This window comes from Schistocerca nitens, chromosome 11 (genome assembly GCF_023898315.1).
Source record: "Schistocerca nitens isolate TAMUIC-IGC-003100 chromosome 11, iqSchNite1.1, whole genome shotgun sequence".
Classification (NCBI taxonomy): domain Eukaryota; kingdom Metazoa; phylum Arthropoda; class Insecta; order Orthoptera; family Acrididae; genus Schistocerca; species Schistocerca nitens.
In genome coordinates, this window is record NC_064624.1 from 102,313,043 (window position 1) to 102,335,733 (window position 22,691).

At 40.9% G+C, this 22,691-nt stretch overlaps 1 protein-coding gene across 1 annotated transcript in view; it reads left to right on the top strand.

Moving 5' to 3' along the window:
• The window catches only part of LOC126213176 (uncharacterized), a 207,369-nt gene that overhangs the window by 16,352 nt on the left and 168,326 nt on the right, over window positions 1–22,691 (top strand). The window contains exon 2 of the mRNA XM_049940804.1: window positions 18,735–18,894. Within this exon, the coding sequence (XP_049796761.1) occupies window positions 18,753–18,894 (142 nt within the window). The 5' untranslated portion in view covers window positions 18,735–18,752. The remainder of the gene's footprint in view (window positions 1–18,734; window positions 18,895–22,691) is intronic.

Sequence of the window (22,691 nt, forward strand, 5' to 3'; positions counted from 1 at the left end):
TTAGTATTTCGGCCTGTAGTCTGTCATCCTCTGTTTCAGTACCATTTTGGTCACAGAGTGTCTGGACATTTTGTTTTGATCCACCTACCGCTTTGACATAAGACCAAAATTTCTTAGGATTTTCTGCCAAGTCAGTACATAGAACTTTACTTTTGAGTTCACTGAACGCCTCTCACATAGCCCTCCTCACACTACATTTCCCTTTGCATAATTTTTGTTTGTCTGCAAGGCTTTTGCTATGTTTATGTTTGCTGTGAAGTTCCCTTTCCTTCCGCAGCAGTCTTCTAACTCGGTTGTTGTACCACGGTGGCTCTTTTCCATCTCTTACGATCTTGCTTGGCACATACTCATCTAACGCATATTGTACGATGGTTTTTGAACTTTGTCCACTGATCCTCAACACTATCTGTACTTGAGACAAAACTTTTGTGTTGAGCCGTCAGGTACTCTGTAATCTGATTTTTGTCACTTTCGCTAAACAGAAAAATCTTCCTACCTTTTTTAATATTTCTATTTACGGCTGAAATCATCGATGCAGTAACCGCTTTATGATCGCCGATTCCCTGTTCTGCGTTAACTGTTTCAAATAGTTCGGGTCTGTTTGTTACCAGAAGGTCTAATATGTTATCGCTACGAGTCGGTTCTCTGTTTAACTGCTCAAGGTAGTTTTCAGATAAAGCATTTAAAAAAATTTCATTGGATTCTTTGTCCCTGCCACCCGTTATGAACGTTTGAGTCTCCCAGTCTATATCCGGCAAATTAAAATCTCCACCCAGAACTATAACATGGTGGGGAAATTTACTCGAAATATTTTCCAAATTATCCTTCAGGTGCTCAGCCACAACAGTTGCCGAGCTGCTCGGTTGGAGTCAGCCCTTTCAAGGGGACCATCTCGTCACCGGCCTGAAGTGATTTAGGGAAATCGTGGGAAACCTAAATCGGGATTGCCAGACGTGGGCTCGACCGTCGTCTTCCCGAATGTGAGTCCAGTGTGCTAACCACTGCGCCACCTCGCACTGGTTTCACCCTGGTGGACTGCTGATCGGTAGTCGTACCAGTATAAAAAGCTGTGTAGTGGTTGCAGCAGACCTGATAAATGACACTGTTTTTCACGGATAGCCTGGCCCCTGATGGGATAGGATAAACCTGTGACAGGACTGGAATAGGAAATGCCTGGTGGATGGATTGGTCAGGTCTTGCACCTGGGTCTTTCGCAGGAATATGATCCTTCTGGAAAGAGATTGGGAATGGCATAGGGTTGGACTAAGATGTTGTGGAGGTCGGGTGGCCGATGAAATACCACTTTAGGAGGGGTGGGAAGGATCTCGAGCAGGATGTCCCTCATTTCAGGGCACGGTGATAGGTCATCAGAGCCCAGGCGAAGAATGTGGATCAGTTGTTCCAGTCCGAGGCGGTGCTGGGTGACAAAAATTCATAATACCAAGTGTTTCTAACACGTTTGCTGTCTGGATTTGGGAGACTAGCAAGAAGTTGTTCAAACTCATCATTTTCATAAATTCTGAACACCTTCACTGATTCCCCTACAGATCTCAGACACATAATCTGAATTTCTCAGTTCTCTTCTAGAGCCCTGTATGCGATTGCAGCATATCTGTATTTGGCTGATATATTTGTTGCAGTTTGAAACTCCAGCAGAATAAATGTTCACGGCACGATCCTCTCGACAGCTGGTCGTGCCGAGTGCATTCTTCGAGCTTATGTGTCTGAGGGTCTTTGAAATATGATTGCTCGTCACTTGATTTCAATATCTGGATGTTGTTGATTCCTTTACTGTTACATTCGTGTAATGTTTCTGCAGGCTAACTCTTTTTCCCAGTTGCTGGGTCTACAGCATACCTGACATTTTTCATATACAGTAACTGCCTGCTGATTTTATCACTTGTGAAAAAGTTTTGTATTTTGAGCAGATTATTCAATTCAATTCAATCTCTTTATTCATCCGTTAAGAATATACATTGTATGGATGTAGTCACTTACAATATAGTTTCTTATCTTTAATTTATTTCAAAAACTTGGATAATAAATACAAATGTTTTATTTCAGTATATATAAATAATATTACTCTTCCATATTCAGATATTCTTCAATGCTATAAAAACCATGCGTTAGTAAAATTGTTTAAGATCTACCTTGAATTTATGAAATTCTTTAATTTTCTTTATTGTAGAAGGCAATGCACTAAAAAGTATTTTGGGCTGGTAATTTACACTTTTTTGGTAGAGTGCTCCTTTGTGGGTGTGAAAATCTTCCCTGTTCCTTATTTCATGGTTATGAACCTGATTATTTAATGTTGAAAATTCCTGGTGAGTTTTCACAAAGCATACACATTCATATATGTATAAGCTAGGAAGAGTCATTATTTTAAATTCTTTAAATATTTCCCTGCATGACACTCTGCAGGGAAACCCTTTCATTATTCCAATAGCCCTTTTTTTAAGTTTGAAAGCTTGTTTTGCCGTACCTGTGTTTCCCCAGAAGATCACACCGTATCTAAGCAAACTGTTCATGTTAAGCATAATAGGCACACAGCAATGATTCAGTGTTGCAGCATTCCCGAAGCATTCTTAGCACATAGCAGCATTTACTTAATTTTTTACTCAAAACTTCTAGATGCTTTTCCCATCTCAAGTGCTCATCCACGCATATACCGAGGAATTTTGTGTATGGAACTCGTGCAATAACATAGTTCCCTAACTCAGCTTTTACTCTTCTTCTAGCTTTACTTTTAATATTACTGAAATTCATCAATACCGTTTTATCCTTATTTATGATCAAAGCATTATCACTGAACCATTTTCCTGTCTCATTTATTGTCCTGGAGACACTCTGCTGTAGATAATCCTCAGTGTATCCTTTTATAAAAATGCTAAGTGTCATCAGCGAACATCACCATTTCTGCGTATGTCAGACAGTTTGGCAAATCATTTATGTACACCAAGAACTACAAAGGGCCTTATACGGAACCCTGGGGCACTCCATAGCTAGGGTTTTTTTTTAATCTGAAAGATACTCTTTGCCTTCATGACATATTTGTACTTTCTGTTGTCTATCAGAGAGATAAGACTTGAACCATTACCTGTAAGTTCACAATATGAAGTTTTCTTGTCTCCTAAGAAAATCTGCTTGCTACGTTTTTCGGCAGGCTTTCCCAGTCTAGCTTTTTTTTATGACTAGTGATCTTTTTGAGGGGCTGAAGGAAGCACCCTGTTATGCTGAGAAACAGCTTTTCTGAGGGACTGAAGACATTTATACGATCATATCTGGGAAACACGGCTCTCATCTTCAGTCAGTACAGATTTTAGTTTAAGCTTCCACATTCATCCTCTTCCAGCTTTCTTCATACGTTTTCCTATCATTCTCTAACCTGTTCTCTCTCTTTTTCTTTACGGGTTTTGTGCTCGTATTTGCTGGCATCTTCCTGCGATTTTTCATGAAGCGGCCGCATATGCATTGCCGACATTGTTTTTTCCACTTTCTGAGTACAAATTGCTGAGTTATAGAGTAAACTTATTTATGTTTTTCATCATGGATGGGACACTAAATGCATAGCTGTATTTGTAAATACCTTACCTTTCTTTAAAAACTGAAGTTATGCTCTTGAAACAAAAGCAAAGACTGCAACTTAAATTTAAATAGCTACAAGAAGAGAAAGCGAGCCTTTCTCCTCCATCCTTATCTACAAAAGTGCCAACTTTGTTCAACTATATTTCCTCAAATAATTTTGTAACTTTGCTAATTTTTCCATGACACTAAAATTTGACTTATGTAGACTGAGAACTCTGTGACATAAATTTAATTAAAAATGAAATTTAAAAATGTCTCAGTCTCAGTTTCACAATGAATCACTCTATTGCGGACATAAGATACTAGTTTTCTGTGTTTGTGAAGTGTACTCTCTTACATTTCTGTAAGTTTAAAGCAAGATACCAATTTTTGCACCATTTCGGAATCTTGGCACAAGGCGTGTTTTTTTTTTAAGTAAGTACTGTTTTGAAATTAAAAAAAGACATGCTAAAATATCTCAATGATTTTATTTTTACATGAAAGCCTGTACCTTAATCTACTTTTCTACATAATTTCCGTCAATATTGAGGCACTTGTCATAACGTTGTACCAGTTTTTGAATACCCTCCTCATAGACTTGTTAACCACTGCATCACCATTGTTTTGACTTCATCATCGTCTTGAAGATGCTGACTGCCCAGGTGTTTCTTCAAGATGAAACATGGGTGGCGTACGTCACACCAGAATCAAAGCAACAGTCCATGGAATGGCAGCATACACATTCACCCAGAAAAGTGAAGTTTAAGCAAACAATTTCTGCCCAGAAAATCATGTGCATAGTTTTTTGGGACAGAAAAGGAGTACTGCTTGTGGAATTTCTGCCCCATAATGAGACAATCAATGCAGCAGTTTGCTGTAAGACATTTCACAATCTGCACCATCAATTCAGAACAAAAGACGTGGCAAGTTGAGCAAGGGCATCGTTTTGCTGCAAGACAATGCCTGTCTGCATGTGGCGAATCAGACCAAAGATCTCATCACATCTTTTCATCCTCCACAGAGCCTCAATCTTGCGCCCAGTGACTACCATCTGTTCCTGCACTCGAAGAAACCCCTGGGCGGTCAGCGTCTTCGAGATGATGACAAAGTCAAAACAGTGGTGATGCAGTGGTTAACAAGTCAGGCGGCAGACTTCTATGAGGAGGGTATTCAAAAACTGGTACAACATTATGACAGGTGCCTCAATATTGACGGAAATTATGTAGAAAAGTAGATTAAGGTACAGGCTTTCATGTAAAAATAAAATTATTGAGATATCTTAGCACGTCTTTTTTTAATTTCAAAATGGCATTTACTTAAAAAACACACTTCGTAGCTCTGCAGCTTTTTTCAAATATGTGAATACTGAATCATCTGCAAACTGTCTGACGTTACTGCTAATGTTCTCTGGCAGCTCATTAAAATATAAAGTTATCAGCAAGGGTCCCAACACAATTCCCTGCGGACAAACCAGAAGTGATTTCCATTTCTTTCAGTGACTCTACATCTGAGGTACCACGCTGTGTCGTCCTATCAAGAAATATCTGATACTGTCACAGATTTCCCGTGTAACTTCAGCCGTACTTTTCTCAATAAAGAGTGATGTGGTGCTGAATCAAATGCTTTTTGGAAGAATGCTGCATCTATCTGAATGCCTCGATATGTGGCTTTCAGCATATTGTGTTAGAAAAGTGCAAGCTGAGATTTGCATGTCTGATGCTTTTGGAATATGTGCTGGTTGGCATGGAGGTCATTCTGTTTGATACACCTCACGTCGGGTTTGCATTGTTGATTTTTTTCAGATTCTGTACCGATTGGCACGGATAAGGTCATTCTGTTTGAGGGACACCATTAGGCTCGAGCTCAGAATCTGTGTTACGAAACCACTGACCCAGTCGCAGGTTGCCGATCTAATGGCTTCCACAGGCACAAAAATTTCATTTTCGATATATTTAAAGCAGTAAGACAGACACGATGTTCGAAACTGTGTACATATCTCGAATGCTGATTAGCTAGAGTGTATTCGTCCAGTTTTTGAGGATCAGAGCAATTAGCAACTTGTAACAAACTTTACAATAATTTTAAGGAAGATAGTTTATCAGTTTCAACATTTTCACTGTTCGTTCAGTGGAATTGCATCATCAGGCACACATTTTAATTTATTACTGTTGTAGTGCTAACTGTATTTGCAGCAGACTTTGTGGACAGTGTTCACGAGTTACTGGTATCTTCTTAGATTCTGCAACATAAACTTCTCTCACATGACATCCTGAAAACGATGGATGAAGGTAGTCAGGTATCTGCTGTAATCCTCAATTTGCGAAAAGCATTTGACTTGGTTCCATCCACACACTTGCCAAAAATACAATCGTATGGGGTACCTAGCAAAATTTCTGAGTGGATTGAGGATATTTTGGTAGGAGGGAGAACACAGCATATTATCTCGGATGGAGAGTTGCTGACAGATGTTGATGTATTTTTGGGTGACCAAACTGCTGAGGTCATCAGTCCCTAGGCTTACACACTACTCAATCTAACTTAAACTAACTTATGCTAAGGACGACACACACACGAGTGCCCAACGGAGGACTCGAACCTCCGACGGGGGAAGCTGCGTGAAAAAGACTAATAACATAAACTTCTATATAAAGAATAAACCAAATATGACAAAACTTAAAGTTTAAAATGAAATCATAGACCACAGAGTGTGTAGCCAGCACAAAATTTTTGGGTATGTATGTTGTTATTGTTGTGGTCTTTAGTCCTGAGACTGGTTTAATGCAGCTCTCCATGCTACTCTATCCTGTGCAAGCTTCTTCATCTCCCAGTACCTACTGCAACTTACATCCTTCTGAATCTGCTTAGTGTATTCATCTCTCGGTCTCCCTCTACGATTTTTACCCTCCACGCTGCCCTCCAATGCTAAATTGGTGATCCCTTGATGCCTCAGAACATGTCAAGTTGTGCCACAAACTTCTCTTCTCCCAAATCCTATTCAATACTTCCTCATTAGTTATGTGATCTACCCATCTAATCTTCAGCATTCTTCTGTTGCACCACATTTCGAAAACTTCTATTCTCTTCTTGTCCAAACTATTTATCGTCCATGTTTCACTTCCATACATGGCTACACTCCATAAAAATACTTTCAGAAATGACTTCCTGACACTTAAATCTATACTCGATGTTAACATATTTCTCTTCTTCAGAAATGCTTTCCTTGCCATTGCCAGTCTACATTTTATATCCTCTCTACTTCGACCATCATCAGTTATTTTGCTCCCCAAATAGCAAAACTCTTTTACTGCTTTAAGTATCTCATTTCCTAATCTAATTCCCTCAGCATCACCCAACTTAATTCGACTACATTCCATTATCCTCGTTTTGCTTTTGTTGATGTTCATCTTATATCCTCCTTACAAGATGCTATCCATTCCGTTCAACTGCTCTTCCAAGTCCTTTGCTGCCTCTGACAGAATTACAATGTTATCGGCGAACCTCAAAGTTTTTATTTCTTCTCCATGGATTTTAATACCTACTCCGAATTTTTCTTTTGTTTCCTTTACTGCTTGCTCAATATACAGATCGAATAACATCGGGGAGAGGCTACAACCCTGTCTTACTCCCTTCCCAACCACTGCTTCCCTTTATGTCCCTCGACCCTTATAACTGCAATCTGGTTTCTTTACAAATTGTAAATAGCCTTTTGCTCCCTGTATTTTACCCCTGCCACCTTCAGAATTTGAAAGAGAGTATTCCAGTCAACATTGTCAAAAGCTTTCTCTAAGTCTACAAGTGCTAGAAGTGTAGGTTTGCCTTTCCTTAATCTTTCTTCTAAGATAAGTCGTAAGGTCAGTATTGCCTCACGTGTTCCAGTATTTCTACGGAATCCAAACTTATTTTCCCCGAGGTTGGCTTCTACTAGTTTTTTCATTCGTCTGTAAAGAATTCGTGTTAGTATTTTGCAGCTGTGGCTTATTAAACTGACTGTTCGGTAATTGTCACATCTGTCAACACCTGCTTTCTTTGGGATTGGAATTATTATATACTTCTTGAAGTCTGAGGGTATTTCGCCTGTTTCATACATCTTGCTCACCAGATGGTAGAGTTTTGTCAGGACTGGCTCTCCCAAGGCCGTCAGTAGTTCCAATGGAATGTTGTCTACTCCGGGGGCCTTGTTTCGACTCAGGTCTTTCAGTGCTCTGTCAAACTCTTCACGCAGTATCGGATCTCCCATTTCATCTTCATCTACATCCTCTTCCATTTCCATAATATTGTCCTCAAGTACATCGCCCTTGTATAGACGCTCTATATACTCCTTCCACCTTTCTGCTTTCCCTTCTTTGCTTAGAACTGGGTTTCCATCTGAGCTCTTTATGTTCGTACAAGTGGTTCTCTTTTCTCCAAAGGTCTCTCTAATTTTCCTGTAGGCACTATCTATCTTACCCCTAGCGAGATAAGCCTCTACATCCTTACATTTGTCCTCTAGCCATCCCTGCTTAGCCATTTTGCACTTCCTGTCGATCTCATTTTTGAGACGTTTGTATTCCTTTTTGCCTGCTTCATTTACTACATTTTTATATTTTCTCCTTTCATCAATTAAATTCAATATTTCTTCTGTTACCCAAGGATTTCTACTAGCCCTCGTCTTTTTACCTACTTGATCCTCTGCTGCCTCCACTACTTCATCCCTCAAAGCTACCCATTCTTCTTCTACTGTATTTCTTTCCCCCATTCCTGTCAATTGTTCCCTTATGCTCTCCCTGAAACTCTGTACAACCTCTGGTTCTTTCAGTTTATCCAGGTCCCATCTCCTCAAGTTCCCACCTTTTTGCAGTTACTTAAGTTTTAATCTCCAGTTCATAACCAATAGATTGTGGTCAGAGTCCACATCTGCCCCTGGAAATGTCTTACAATTTAAAACCTGGTTCCTAAATCTCTGTCTTACCATTATATAATCTATCTGATACCTTTTAGTATCTTCAGGGTTCTTCCATGTATACAACCTTCCTTCATGATTCTTAAACCAAGTGTTAGCTATGATTAAGTTGTGCTCTGTGCAAAATTCTACCAGGCGGCTTCCTCTTTCATTTCTTAGCCCCAATCCATATTCACCTACTACGTTTCCTTCTCTCCCTTTTCCTACTACCGAATTCCAGTCACCCATGACTATTAAATCATGGCACATAAACTTGTACTACTGTAGTAGGTGTGGGCTTAGTATCTATCTCGGCCACAATAATGCGTTCACTATGCTGTTTGTAGTAGCTTACCCACATTCCTATTTTCCTATTCATTATTAAACCGACTCCTGCATTACCCCTATTTGATTTTGTGTTTATAACCCTGTAGTCACCTGATCAGAAGTCTTGTTCCTCCTGCCACCGAACTTCACTAATTCCAACTATATCTAACTTTAACCTATCCATTTCCCTTTTTAAATTTTCTAACCTACCTGCCCGATTAAGTGATCTGACATTCCCCGCTCCGATCCGTAGAACACCAGTTTTCTTTCTCCTGATAACGACATCCTCTTGAGTAGTCCCCGCCCGGAGATCCGAATGGGGGACTATTTTACCTCCGGAATATTTTACCCAAGAGGACGCCATCATCATTTAATCATACAGTAAAGCTGCATGCCCTCGGGAAAAATTACGGCCGTAGTTTCCCCTTGCTTTCAGCCGTTCGCAGTACCAGCACAGCAAGGCCATTTTGGTTATTGTTACAAGGCCAGATCAGTCAATCATCCAGACTGTTGCCCTTGCAACTACTGAAAAGGCTGCTGCCCCTCTTCAGGAACCACACGTTTGTCTGGCCTCTCAACAGATACCCCCCGTTGTGGTTGCACCTACAGTACGGCTATCTGTAGCCTCCCCACCAATGGCAAGGTCCATGGTTCATGGGGGGAGGTATGTTGATCAATAATTAAAATGGGATGAACATATTAGGATGCTTGGGAAAAAAAATCAGCACAGCATGCTATGTCTTATGAATATTAGTCACTGTGTGTAATAGTTCATGCAAGAGAATGACATACTTTGCACACATACATTCTATAATAAGTTTCGGCATAACATTCTGGGGTGCAAATGCCCAAAATGTGAAATATGTGTTCAGATTGCAAAAACGAGCTATCAGAATAATGAGCAAGAGTCACAAAAGAGCACACTGCAGTGAGCTATTTAAAAAATGGGGTATTCTGACAATCCTAAGTGAATATATCTTGCAAACTACAGTTTTTATTCACAAAAATATTGAGCAATATTTAGCAAACAGCTGCATACGTGATCACCAAACCAGAAACAGTAATTGCTTGTTCCTAAACAGAGTGAATAAATCTAAAACCCAAACCACTATGTTTTACCAAGGTGTCAAGATATACAATAAATTGCCAAAAGAAATCAAAAACATAAAGGAATTCTGTAAATTTGAAGCATTCCTTAAAGAATTTTTATTAAAAAATAGTTTTTACTCAATTAGAGAATTTATGCAGCATAAGATTGGCATAAATAAATAATCAGGTTAATCACTTTTAAAGTGGACATTCTAGATTGTAATTTACCCATACAAGTATTAGAGGAGTCTTGTGATCTATTTCTTTTGATTGAAGCAGGTTCTTCTGCATCATGTAATTCAATGATAAATTGTGTGTGTAAAAACAAAGATTTTGAGACTTACCAAACAAAAGTGGTGGCAGGTCGATAGACACACAAACAAACATACACACAAAATTCAAGCTTTCGCAACAAACAGTTGCTTCATCAGGAAAGAGGGAAGGAGAGGGAAAGACGAAAGGATGTGGGTTTTAAGGGAGAGGGTAAGGAGTCATTCCAATCCCGGGAGCGGAAAGACTTACCTCAGGGGGAAAAAAGGACAGGTATACACTCGCGCGCACACACACACACACACACATATCCATCCACACATATACAGACACAAGCAGACATATACAGAGGCAAAGAGTTTGGGCAAAACTCTTTGCCTCTGTATATGTCTGCTTGTGTCTGTATATGTGTGGATGGATATGTGTGTGTGTGTGCGTGCGAGTGTATACCCGTCCTTTTTTCCCCCTAAGGTAAGTCTTTCCGCTCCCGGGATTGGAATGACTCCTTACCCTCTCCCTTAAAACCCACATCCTTTCGTCTTTCCCTCTCCTTCCCTCTTTCCTGACGAAGCAGCCGTTGGTTGCGTAAGCTAGAATTTTGTGTGTATGTTTGTGTTTGTATGTGTGTCTATCGACCTGCCAGCACTTTTGTTTGGTAAGTCTCATCATCTTTGTTTTATATATATATATATATATATATATATATATATATATCTAAAAAGAAAGATGATGAGACTTACCAAACAAAAGCGCTGGCAGGTCGATAGACACACAAACAAACACAAATATACACACAAAATTCAAGCTTTCGCAACAAACTGTTGCCTCATCAGGAAAGAGGGGAAGGAGAGGGAAAGACGAAAGGATGTGGGTTTTAAGGGAGAGGATAAGGAGTCATTCCAATCCCGGGAGCGGAAAGACTTACCTTAGGGGGAAAAAAGGACAGGTATATATATATATATATGTGTGTGTGTGTGTGTGTGTGTGTGTGTGTGTGTGTGTGTGAATTTATTATATATAGCTTGTATTTCATTATCTTATGTGACAAAATAATGTACATATGTATGTATAATGACGACATCCATACAAAGAAATTTGTTTATGGATGAATAAATAAATAAACCATAGTGAGGCGCCTCAGATGAGGCGGCAGTGTGTTGGGTCACGTGCTCTTAGTGGTGTATGGTAATGACCTTGCAAACAATATTAATAGTTACCTCAGACTTTTTGCAGGTGATGCAGCTATGTACTTTGAAGTATAGTCAGATCTTGATAAGATTTCGGAGTTTTACACCGATTAGCAACTTTGTTTAAATGTTTGTAAATGCAAAACTGTGCACTTATCAAAATAAAATAAAAAACTACTGTATCAATGGCCCACAATTGGAATTTGTAAAATCATACAAATATCTGATTGTAATAGTTTGCAGAGGCATGAAATGGAACAGTCACTTAGGCGTAGTTGTGTGTAAGGCAGGTAGAACCCTGGGGAAGTGTAATACCCTGGGGAAGTGTAATCAGTCTACAGTGTGATTGGTTACAAGTCACTCATGTGACCATCCTGGAACATTGATAAAGTATGTGGGACCCATACCAAATAGGGCTAACAGGGGATATTGAATGTATACAAAGAAGGGCAGCACAAATGGTCGCAAGGTTTTTGACCGACAGGAGAGAGTCGTCGCAGAGAAAATGAAAACTGAACTAGCAGACTCTTGAAGATAGGTGGAAACTACCCTGGGAAAAACCTACTTACACTGTTTCAAGAACCAGTTTGAAATGACAGTTACGTAGGAATATACTACAAGCGCTTACTTATCACTCTCGTAAGCATTGTGAGATTAGATTGAATGCTTCTGTGCACACTGCTATTCTTTCCACACTTCATATGTGAATGGAATGGGAAAAGCCCCAGTAAGTAATACAATGCTATGCACTTCACAGTGGTTTGCAGAGTATAGGTGCAGATGTAAATGTTGACGTGGATGTCAATTTTATTGGACAGCTGTTTTGTGGATCATTACTTTCACCCTTCTTGTAGGCAGATGTTACCTGTGGTTTCTACCAAACTCTGAGCACTGTTGTTCCCCCTCTGCCCCCCCCCACCCCCCTTCCCACCAACCGGACGAATCTGTTGTATATTATTCTTAAAATGGGAGCTAACTCAGCTGCAGATTCTGTACAGAACCTGACAAGAATTCCATCACATCCTGTTTTTCAACATCACTGGCACTAATATTCACAATATACATAAATGACCTTGTGGATGACATCGGACGTTCACTGAGGCTTTTTGCAGATGATGCTGTGGTATATCGAGAGGTTGTAACAATGGAAAATTGTACTGAAATGCAGGAGGATCTGCAGCGAATTGACACATGGTGCAGGGAATGGCAATTGAATCTCAATGTAGACAAGTGTAATGTGCTGTGAATACATAGAAAGATAGTTCCCTTATAATTTAGCTACAATATAGCAGGTCAGCAACTGGAAGCAGTTAATTCCACAAATTATCTGGGAGTATGCATTAGGATTGATTTAAAATGGAATGACTGTATAAAGTTGATCGTCGGTAAAGCAGATGCCAGACTGAGATTCATTGGAAGAATCCTAAGGAAATGCAATCCGAAAACAAAGGAAGTAGGTTACAGTACACTTGTTCGCCCACTGCTTGAATACTGCTCACTGGTGTGGGATCCATACCAGATAGGGTCGATAAAAGAGATAGAGAAGATCCAACGGAGAGCAGCTCGCTTCGTTACAGGATCATTTAGTAATCGCGAAAGCGTTACGGAGATGATAAATAAACTCCAGTGGAAGACTTTGCAGGAGAGACGCTCAGTAGCTCGGTACGGGCTTTTGTTGAAGTTTCGAGAACATGCCTTCACCGAGGAGTCGAGGGCGCTGATGACCTCGACGTTGAGCGCCCATAAGCCCCAACACACACCCACACACACACACACACACACACACACACACACACACAAACACACACACACACACACACACACACACAAACACACACACACACACCGAGTAGTCGAGCAGTATATTGCTCCCTCCTATGTATGCCTCGCGAAGAGACCGTGAGGATAAAATCAGAGAGATTAGAGCCCTCACAGAGGCATACCGACAATCCTTCTTTCCACAAACAATACGAGACTGGAATAGAAGGGAGAACCGATAGAGGTACTCAAGGTACCCTCCGCCACACACCATCAGGTAGCTTGCGGAGTATGGATGTAGATGTAGATATCTGTGACTCATCTCTCTGGTAGTATGAGAATTAAACTGGGTTCAGTTGTAGTCAAATTAAATCAGGTGATGCTGAGGGAATCAGATTAGGAAATGAGACACTTAAAGTGGTAGACGAGTTTTGCTACTTTGGCAGCAAAATAACTGATGAAGGCCAAACTAGAAAGGGTATAAAATGTAGACTGACAATATCACGAAAAGTGTTTCTGAAGAAGAGAAATTTGTTAACATAGAGTATAGATTTAAGTGTGAGGAAGTCTTTTCTAAAATTAGTTGTATGGAGTGTAGCCATGTGTGGAAGTGAAACATGGACAGTAAACAGTTTAGACAAGAGTCTTTTGAAATGTGGTGCTACAGAAGAATGCTGAAGATGAGACGGGTAGATCAGGTAGCTAATGATGTGGTGAAGAGAAAAGAGATTTGTGGCACAACCTGACTAGAAGAAGGGATCAGTTGGTTGGACACATTCTGAGACATGAAGGGATCATCAGTTTAGTACTGGAGGCAAGTGGGGTGGGGGGTAAAAATCGTAGAGGGAGACCAAGAGTCCTTTACCCATCCATCCCACTCCCTAATTCCATTCCAGCACAACACAGCGTTCTATTATTCCACCACCGAACCAACACCCTTTTTACTTCCCCCCCCCACCCCCCACCCCCCGTCCTCCGTGTAACCTCCTGGCTTGCACCTAGCTGTGCTACCCACTCCTCACAACTACCCTGCTATCCCTTGTAATATCTCTGGCTTATTCAGCCATCATATTAGGCTCCAGGATGCTATTCCCAGGGCAGTGGGGATGCAAGAAGCATAAAGATGACGCAATGTGGGATGAGTTACTGGTGACAGATGTTAGATTCGGTACCATTCCCGTGAGAAAGACCGCCAGCATGATGCTGCTGCTCTGTTATTGGCTGCTGTGTTTGGCGGTAGGGCGCCAAAACATTAAACTTTAGTTGCTATTATTAATTAAACCTTGTAATATCTCTTTATATTCGATGAATTATTCTGATTCAATTCTACCCTTGGATGACGTTTACTAATTTTCTATCTTCATACTCGCAGAATCCATGCGCAAAGTAGTTTCATACAATAGCAATGCCATGAGCGCATAATTATTGTTTGTAGTACTCTCTCTGGTGGTTGTTAGAAAAAAAGGCTTCCGAGATTGTCTTCGTGCCAATTAGCCTGAGCATTGTTTGAAGAATTGTAATTTGAATATTGAGATTTATGACAAAAGATAACTGATACAAAATTGTACGATTAAAAGGGAAATATATATATATTTCTCCTTCATACAAAAGGAAACATATCTCAACAGCCATCTATCAATCAGTCATTTCAAAATTATTAAAATCAAAGTATTTCTAAAACAAAAGACTGACGATATTACTGCCGATGCACTTCGGTGGCATTCGGGTCACGCCTTGCCGGCTTCGCGCGCAGAGTGGCTCGGGCAGTCCGGCTCTCCAGTTCTGACCGTTCCAGTAGACAGACATGTCGTCTGTTATAGCAGTATTTGTTTCACGCAATTTTATTTACTACAGTTCCGACAGTCGCCAGGTACAGACATGTTGTCTGTAATAGTAGTATTTGATTCGTGTAATTTTATTCTCCAGCTCTGACGGTTCCAGTAGATAGACATGTTGTCTGTGACAGGATGTATTTCATGTTATTTTAGCCAGATATAATGACTGTGGAAGGATATGTTCAATACGTTGTGATCAAGAATAGTTTCTCGTGTCTATATCAATAAAAACATGAGTGGCATCCCAAACGAGTTATAGTTCATTCGTAGCAGCAGTTCCTTGCGAAGTTACTTTCAGCCTCAAGGAAAAGAATCCACGACCTGCGTGCTGTTTTCTGCGCCGGGGACATCATCATCGTGAAGACAGCAGGTTAGTGAAGTGTACAAGAGCTTATGTATTCCACACAGGGCAGTGGAAACAACTAGGCACCTCACGTGTACTGCATGCACAGTACAAATGTGCTCAGTGACACGTCATCTGCAGTAATGCAGAGGAGGTAAAGAAGGATTGAAGTATTAACACTATCTCACTTTTATTCCTTTTTTCTTGCCATCCCCTCCCCACCCCAGCCTCCTCCTTACCCCGACTGCTTCTCTCGTCGTGCACCGTCACTCACAATCTGGCCTCGACAGCTGGAGTCCGTGGTCGTGTGTGTGTGAGCTGCATTTGCGTGAATGTGTGTGTACAGTGCCTAATTCTGACGGAGGCCTGTTTGGGTGAAAGCATACTGGGGGCCTATCTGTGACTCAGTATCTCTGCTACATGGTGCGTACCAACTATCCTTTCCATAATGTTGTCCTTGTACTGTACACTATGTTATAATCTGGCTGATGTTGATACATTTCAAGTAGTCAGTACAAAAAACATTAATAATCTACCAACCACAATAAATAACAGAGCAAAAATAGTAACGTTTCCCGACGATACAAGTATCCTTGTACAAGGACCCAACTCCACAATGCAGGATACAGCCGTGGCAGCCGCTACTCAAGTACACAAATGGTTCACTGCGAATAGCCTAACCTTAAATCTTTCAAAAACCAATATGATACAGCTTCTGACAAAAAAAAAAAAATTGTTCCTGAAATACATGTTAACACTCACAAAATTAATGAAACCACACATACAAAATTCCTAGGTAGTCAGATAGACAGTCACCTAAGATGGAAAGAACAAATTGATCAGCTGGTCAAGAAACTTAGCTCATCGTGCTTTGCACTAAGAGTCCTCCATCAGTTAGTGGACAGAGAAATAATGTTGTTGCCATATTTTGTGTATTTCCATTCTGTTCTCTCCTATGGCATAATCTTCTGGGGAAATGCTGCAGGTGTTGAAAAAGTCTTCAGAATACAAAAACAAGCAGTGAGACTAATATGTGGGGTCCCTAATGGGGCATCTTGCAGAGGTCTCTTCAAATCTGTCAGGATACTTACCATCACAAGTCAGTATATATACTCACTGATGTTATTTGTAGCCAACAACAGGGAACTGTGACATCCTCAACCACGACGCAAGACAGGTGAATAATTTTCGCCAAGGCTCTGCAACTCTCACTAAAGTACATAGGGGAGTTACTGAGTCAGGTATTAAGTTCTTCAATAAGCTCCCTATCAATATAAAAAAGGAAATAAATAATGTACAGGTTTTCAAAAGGAAACTAAAGTTATGCCTCATTGAACAAACTTTCTATAAAATGAATGAATACTTAGAGTTATAAGGTATGAGAGTGGGGGAAACTGCCTAAGAAAAGCACACCCTTAAAGATAAAGTGTGTGCTGTTATTTGTAGTTTAACTGAAGTTGTTGTGATAAAATGTAACTTTATCTATATCATTATAAGAAAATGTGAACTCGCATGTATCCACACTCTTGAGCATTCACTTAAACCCCTTCTTAAGGAATGCAGTTAAAATTTGTATTCAATCCAATCCGTGACCATGAAGCAAATTTATGTGCTTATATATGTCAGTAGCATAAAAATATGCACTATCACTTATTCTACTATTCTGAACAGTCACTTAAACTGTTTCTGGTATAATGCAGGCTTTAATACTGCATGCAAGTAATTGTTTTTGGTAAATAAACAAATGTCTTTGCAATGTGATGTATAAATGTTCATGCACTACTGTATTATATCAATTGACTTGTCCCGTATCACTTGTACGTTGGTTGTATAATATGTAATCAACAGGACCAAATAAATAAATAAAATTTAAAAAAACTGCAAGAAGTGCTGCCACATCCTCTCTGTCTGACAAACTGGCACCCAGCAATTTCTTCTTGTTGCCAAATGTGAGGAAATGGCTCACAGGTAAATAATTGTGTGTGAATGAAGAAATCGTCATCGAGGTGAGAGGCATATTTTAGAGAGGATGACTAATTCCTATTTTTTGGATGGGTCAAAAATGCCCTGGGCATTGAAAGAAATGTACAACGTGTGATTGGAAAGTTTCAAGAATGGATCCGCTACTGCTTACTGGTTTGACGGGCAGGAGGGTGGGGAGTGAGTTGTTGCCTTGTCCTTGAGCACCCCCTGACAGGAAACTACGTTTCCTTTATTCAGTTCGTTGTGGCAGCTGGTTGAGTGTGGGTCTGTTAGGGCTCGTTGCTGGATTCTGTCTGCGTGACAGTGGACGTAAAAACGGAGCAATGAGTTTGTGTGAAATTTTGTTTTTGTCTGGTTCAACAAATTTAAAAATGGCTGCAAATCGTTTGAAGATGAACCACGGTCCGGCCGTCCTTCCTCCTCAAAAACGAATGAAAATGTTGTGGAAGATCACGACTTAACGCACTCTGATCGTAGACTTACAATTAGGGAGATGGTTGATGAACTTAATTTTAAGTTTCTATTCAGTTCAGTCAATTTTAACTGAAGATCTGAACACGTGTCGAGTGTCCGCAAAATGCATTCCAAAAGTGTTGTCGAGTGACCTGGGACAATACCAACTTGAAGTGTGCCAGGAATTGATTAATCAGACTAAAAATGTCCCAGATTTGTTAAATAGGGTAATTACATGTGATGAAATGTGGGTATATGGATATGATCCTGAAACCAATGTGCAAATCATCACAGTGAAAGACCCCAGGTTCACCACGGCGAAAAAAGCACGGCAAAGTCGGTCGAAGGTGAAGACGACGTTGGTGATTTTTTTCGATTCTACAGTATTGTGCATCATGGACTGGAGGACAATCAATTAACTAGGAATACTACCAATGTGTCCTTGAGCGTTTGCGCGAAAAGGTGCAGAAGAAAAGGCCTGCTTTGTGGAAAGACAGGAGTTGGGTGCTACACCGTGCCTTCTCCATCGTTGAATTTTTGACCAAATTCAAAATTCCTGTGCTTCCATAACCACCGTATTTATCTGGTTTCGCCCCTGTGGACTTCTGCCTGTTTCCTAAACTGAAATTTTCACTGAAAGAGAAGCGATTTGACTCGATTGGTGACAGCCGGGCAAATACGGAGAGCGTCCTTAACACACTTCAGGAAAAAAATTTCCAGGGATGTTTCCAAAAGTGGACACACCATTGGAGTCGATGTGTTCTGACAGAAGGGGTCTATTCTGAAAGAGACGCATCAATGTAGCATGTAAGTACCACCATTGTACAATTACAAGCCCATTCTTAAAACTTTCCAGTCACACCTCATGCATTCCTAAAAGGCAACCACACTGAAAAGTAAATAATTTGTTTTTGCGCTACTGCGACAGATTATTGAACTGCCCTCATACAGTAATGATGTAGCCATTTGCTGTTAGCTGTATGGCACTGCTTCTCTCTCTGTTTCAGGACAATGCAATAATTCGAATGATCGGTGGCGAAAAAGCTGCAGACGTGTGGGTTCCACGGTTTGTTTTCAATCGCAAAACAATCTGCGCCGGCGTCACCTTAACTGCAGAAGCGGACCTCACGAGTGCGACATGCCTCGATGATGACGAGCCACTGGAGGGTGAGCACAAAGTACACCTACATCTACAATTTTATCCTGTAAGCCAGATTTCAAAATGGCATATATTAAACAGAGGAGGGGAGAGGTTAGTTTAACAACTGATCTGCCCTGTGTTTTATGAGACTGTCAGACGAATGTGAAATGACTATAGGTTTTGTGAGATGGCTGATGCACTCCCAGAACTATCTACATCTACATTTATACTCCAAAAGCCACCCAAAGGTGTGTGGCTGAGGGCACTTTACATACCACTGTCATTACCTCCCTTTCCTATTCCAGTCGCGTACGGTCCGCGGGAAGAACGACTGCCGGAAAGCCTCCGTGCACGCTCGAGTCTCTCTAATTTTACAGTCGTGATCTCCTTGGGAGGTGTAAGTAGGGGGAAGCAAAATATTCGATATCTCATCTAGAAATGCACCCTCTCGAAACCTGGACAGCAAGCTACACCGCGATGCAGAGCGCCTCTCTTGCAGAGTCTGCCACTCGAGTTTGCTAAAAATCTGCGTAACGCTATCACACTTACCAAATAACCCTGTGACGAAACGCGCCGCTCTTCTTTGGATCTTCTCTATCTCCTCTGCTGTCAATCCAACCTGGTACGGATCCCACACTGATGAGCAGTACTCAAGTATAGGTTGAACGAGTGTTTTGTAAGCCACCTCCTTTGTTGATGGACTACATTTTCTAAGGACTCTCCCAATGAATCTCAACCTGGCACCCGCCTTACCAACAATTAATTTTATATGATCATTCCACTTCAAATCGTTCCGCACGCATACTCTCAGATATTTTACAGAAGTAACTGCTGCCAGTGTTTGTTCCCCTATCATATAATCATACAATAAAGGATCCTTCTTTCTATGTATTCGCAATACATTACATTTGTCTATGTTAAGGGTCAGTTGCCACTCCCTGCACCAAGTGCTTATCCGCTGCAGATCTCCCTGCATTTCGCTACAATTTTCTAATGCTGTAACTTCTCTGTATACTACAGCATCAACCGCGAAAAGCCGCATGGAACTTCCGACACTATCTACTAGGTCATTTATATATATTGTGAAAAACAATGGTCCCATAACACTCCCCTGTGGCACGCCAGAGGTTACTTTAACGTCTGTAGAGGTCTCTCCATTGATAACAACATGCTGTGTTCTGTTTGCTAAAAACTCTTCAATCCTGCCACACAGCTGGTCTGATATTCCGTAGGCTCTTACTTTATCAGGTGACAGTGCAGAACTGTATCGAACGCCTTCCGGAAGTCAAGGAAAATGGCACCTACCTGGGAGCCTGTATCTAATATTTTCTGGGCCACACGAACAAATAAAGCGAGTTGGGTCTCACACAATCGCTGTTTCCGGAATCCATGTTGATTCCTACAGAGTAGATTCTGGGTTTCCAAAAACGACATGATACTCGAGAAAAATACATGTTCTAAAATTCTACAACAGATCGACGTCAGAGATATAGGTCTATAGTTTTGCGCTTCTACTCGACGACCCTTCTTGAAGACTGGGACTACCTGTGCTCTTTTCCAATTGTTTGGAACCTACCGTTCCTCTAGAGACTTGCGGTACACGGCTGTTAGAAGGGGGGCAAGTACTTTCGCCTTCCCAACAACATTTTCTATGATTTCTCTCCAATTTAAGTTGTTCGTATCAGGGTAGCTAGCTCACCCTGCCTGTTGTTTCTTCTTCAGGTCAGTTAGGGTTTTACTACCACATTTTAACATTGGCGAAGTTGAATATTTTACAGTCTATATCTGCAAGGGTACTTTGCAAATCACACTTATGTGCCTGGCAGAGGGTTCATCGAACCACATTCACAATAATCCTCTAGTACTCCACTCTTGTTTACCTTTCTGTGCGAGCTCCAATTTCCCTTATTTTATTATGGTGATTGTTTCTTCCTATGTGGATCTGCAGCAACAAAATATTTTCACATTTGGAGGAGAAAGTTGAAAACTGGTGAATGAAATTGAGCGAGAGGATCAGACTGCAATGAGAAACACTTTTATTATTATTATTATTATTATTTTTAAATATCTTTTATCATGTCTGTGACATTCTCCCCTATTTCTTGATACAAAATGTGCTGCCTTTCCTTTCACTTTCTCAGTGTACTCCATTAATCCTACCTGGTAAGGATCCCAAACTGCACAGCAGTACTCCATAGGAGGATGGAAAAGCGAAGTGTAGGCAGTCTCTTTAATAGATCGGTTGCATTTTCTCAGTGTTCTGCCAATAAAACACAGTCTTGGGTTCGCCTTCCCCACAACATTTTCTGTGAGTTCTTTCCAATTTAAATTGTTCGTAATTGTAGCTCCTAGGTATTTAGTTGAATTTACAGCCTTTAGATGAGTCTGATTTATCACATAACAGAAGTTTAATGGATTCTTTTTATCACTCTTGTGGGTGACCTCAGACTTTTCATTACTTAGGGTCAGTTGCCTATGTTTGCACCGTATCTTTTCTAAATGGTTTTGCAATTTGTTTGATCTTCTGATGACTCTACTAGATGACAAATGACATCACATGTGCAAACAACCTAAGACGGCTACTCAGTCTCTTACATCATTTATATAGATAAGGAACAGCAGAGGGCCTTTAACACTTCCTCGGGGACCACCAGAAATCTCTTCTGTTTTACTCGATGACATTCCATCAGTTACTACGAACTGTGACCTCTCAGGAAATCGTGAATCCAGTCACATAACTGAGACGATATTCCGTATGCGAGCAATTTGATTACAAACCACTCGGAGGTACAGTGTCAGAAGCCTTCTGGAAATCTAGAAATACGGAATCAATTTGAAATCCCTTGTCGGTAGCACTCACCACTTTATGTTAGAAAAGATCTAGTTACGTTTCACAAGAACAATATTTTCCAAATCTGTGTCGACTGTGTGTCAGTAGACAATTCTCTTTGAGATTAATTTGGAATGTTCAAACACAACATATGTTCCAAACCGGGACTGCGTGTGTTTGGTAGGTGAAAGGGACCAAAAATGGGTGAGAGTGATTGTAATAGCAAGCGACATTGTATTATATATGACGGTAGTATCTGTTCCCAAAAGAACACATACCGTGGATGACCGTGCAGCTTTGCTAGAAATGAAATGATAATTAAATAGACACCCTAGCTGCAAACAGGCGTTGATATACTTCACTGGGGACATGTTGAAAATGTGTGCCCTGACCGGGACTCGAACCCGGGATCTCCTGCTTACACGGCAGACGCCCTATCCATCTTGAGCCACTGAGGGCACAGAGAATAGTGCACCTGCAGGAACTCATCCCTTGCACGCTCCCCGTGAGACGCACATTCCCAGCACGTCCACACCACTACGTTCGTAGTGCGCCTAATAGATGTTTGCCCATCATACTCATTACTTGTGGCAGATTAATCTACCAAGTCCCGTACAAGTTCGGGCATAGCGTGTGCGTTTGCACAAGAAGGTCAGTGGCCGGGAAGCCGTATTTTAACTATATTAACTATCTATTAGGCACACTACGAATGTAGTAGTGTGGACGTGTCGGGAATGTGTGTCTCACGGGGAGCGTGCAAGGGATAAGTCCATGCAGGCGCACTATTCTCTGTGCCCTTGGTGGCTCAGATGGATAGAGTGTCTGCCGTGTAAGCAGGAGATCCCGGTTTCGAGCCCCGGTCGGGGCACACATTTTCAGCATGTCCCCAATGAAGTACATCAACGCCTGTTTGCAGCTAGGGTGTCCATTTAATTATCATTGCATTTCTAGCAAAGCTGCATGGTCATCCACAGTAACTGTTCTTTCGGGAAC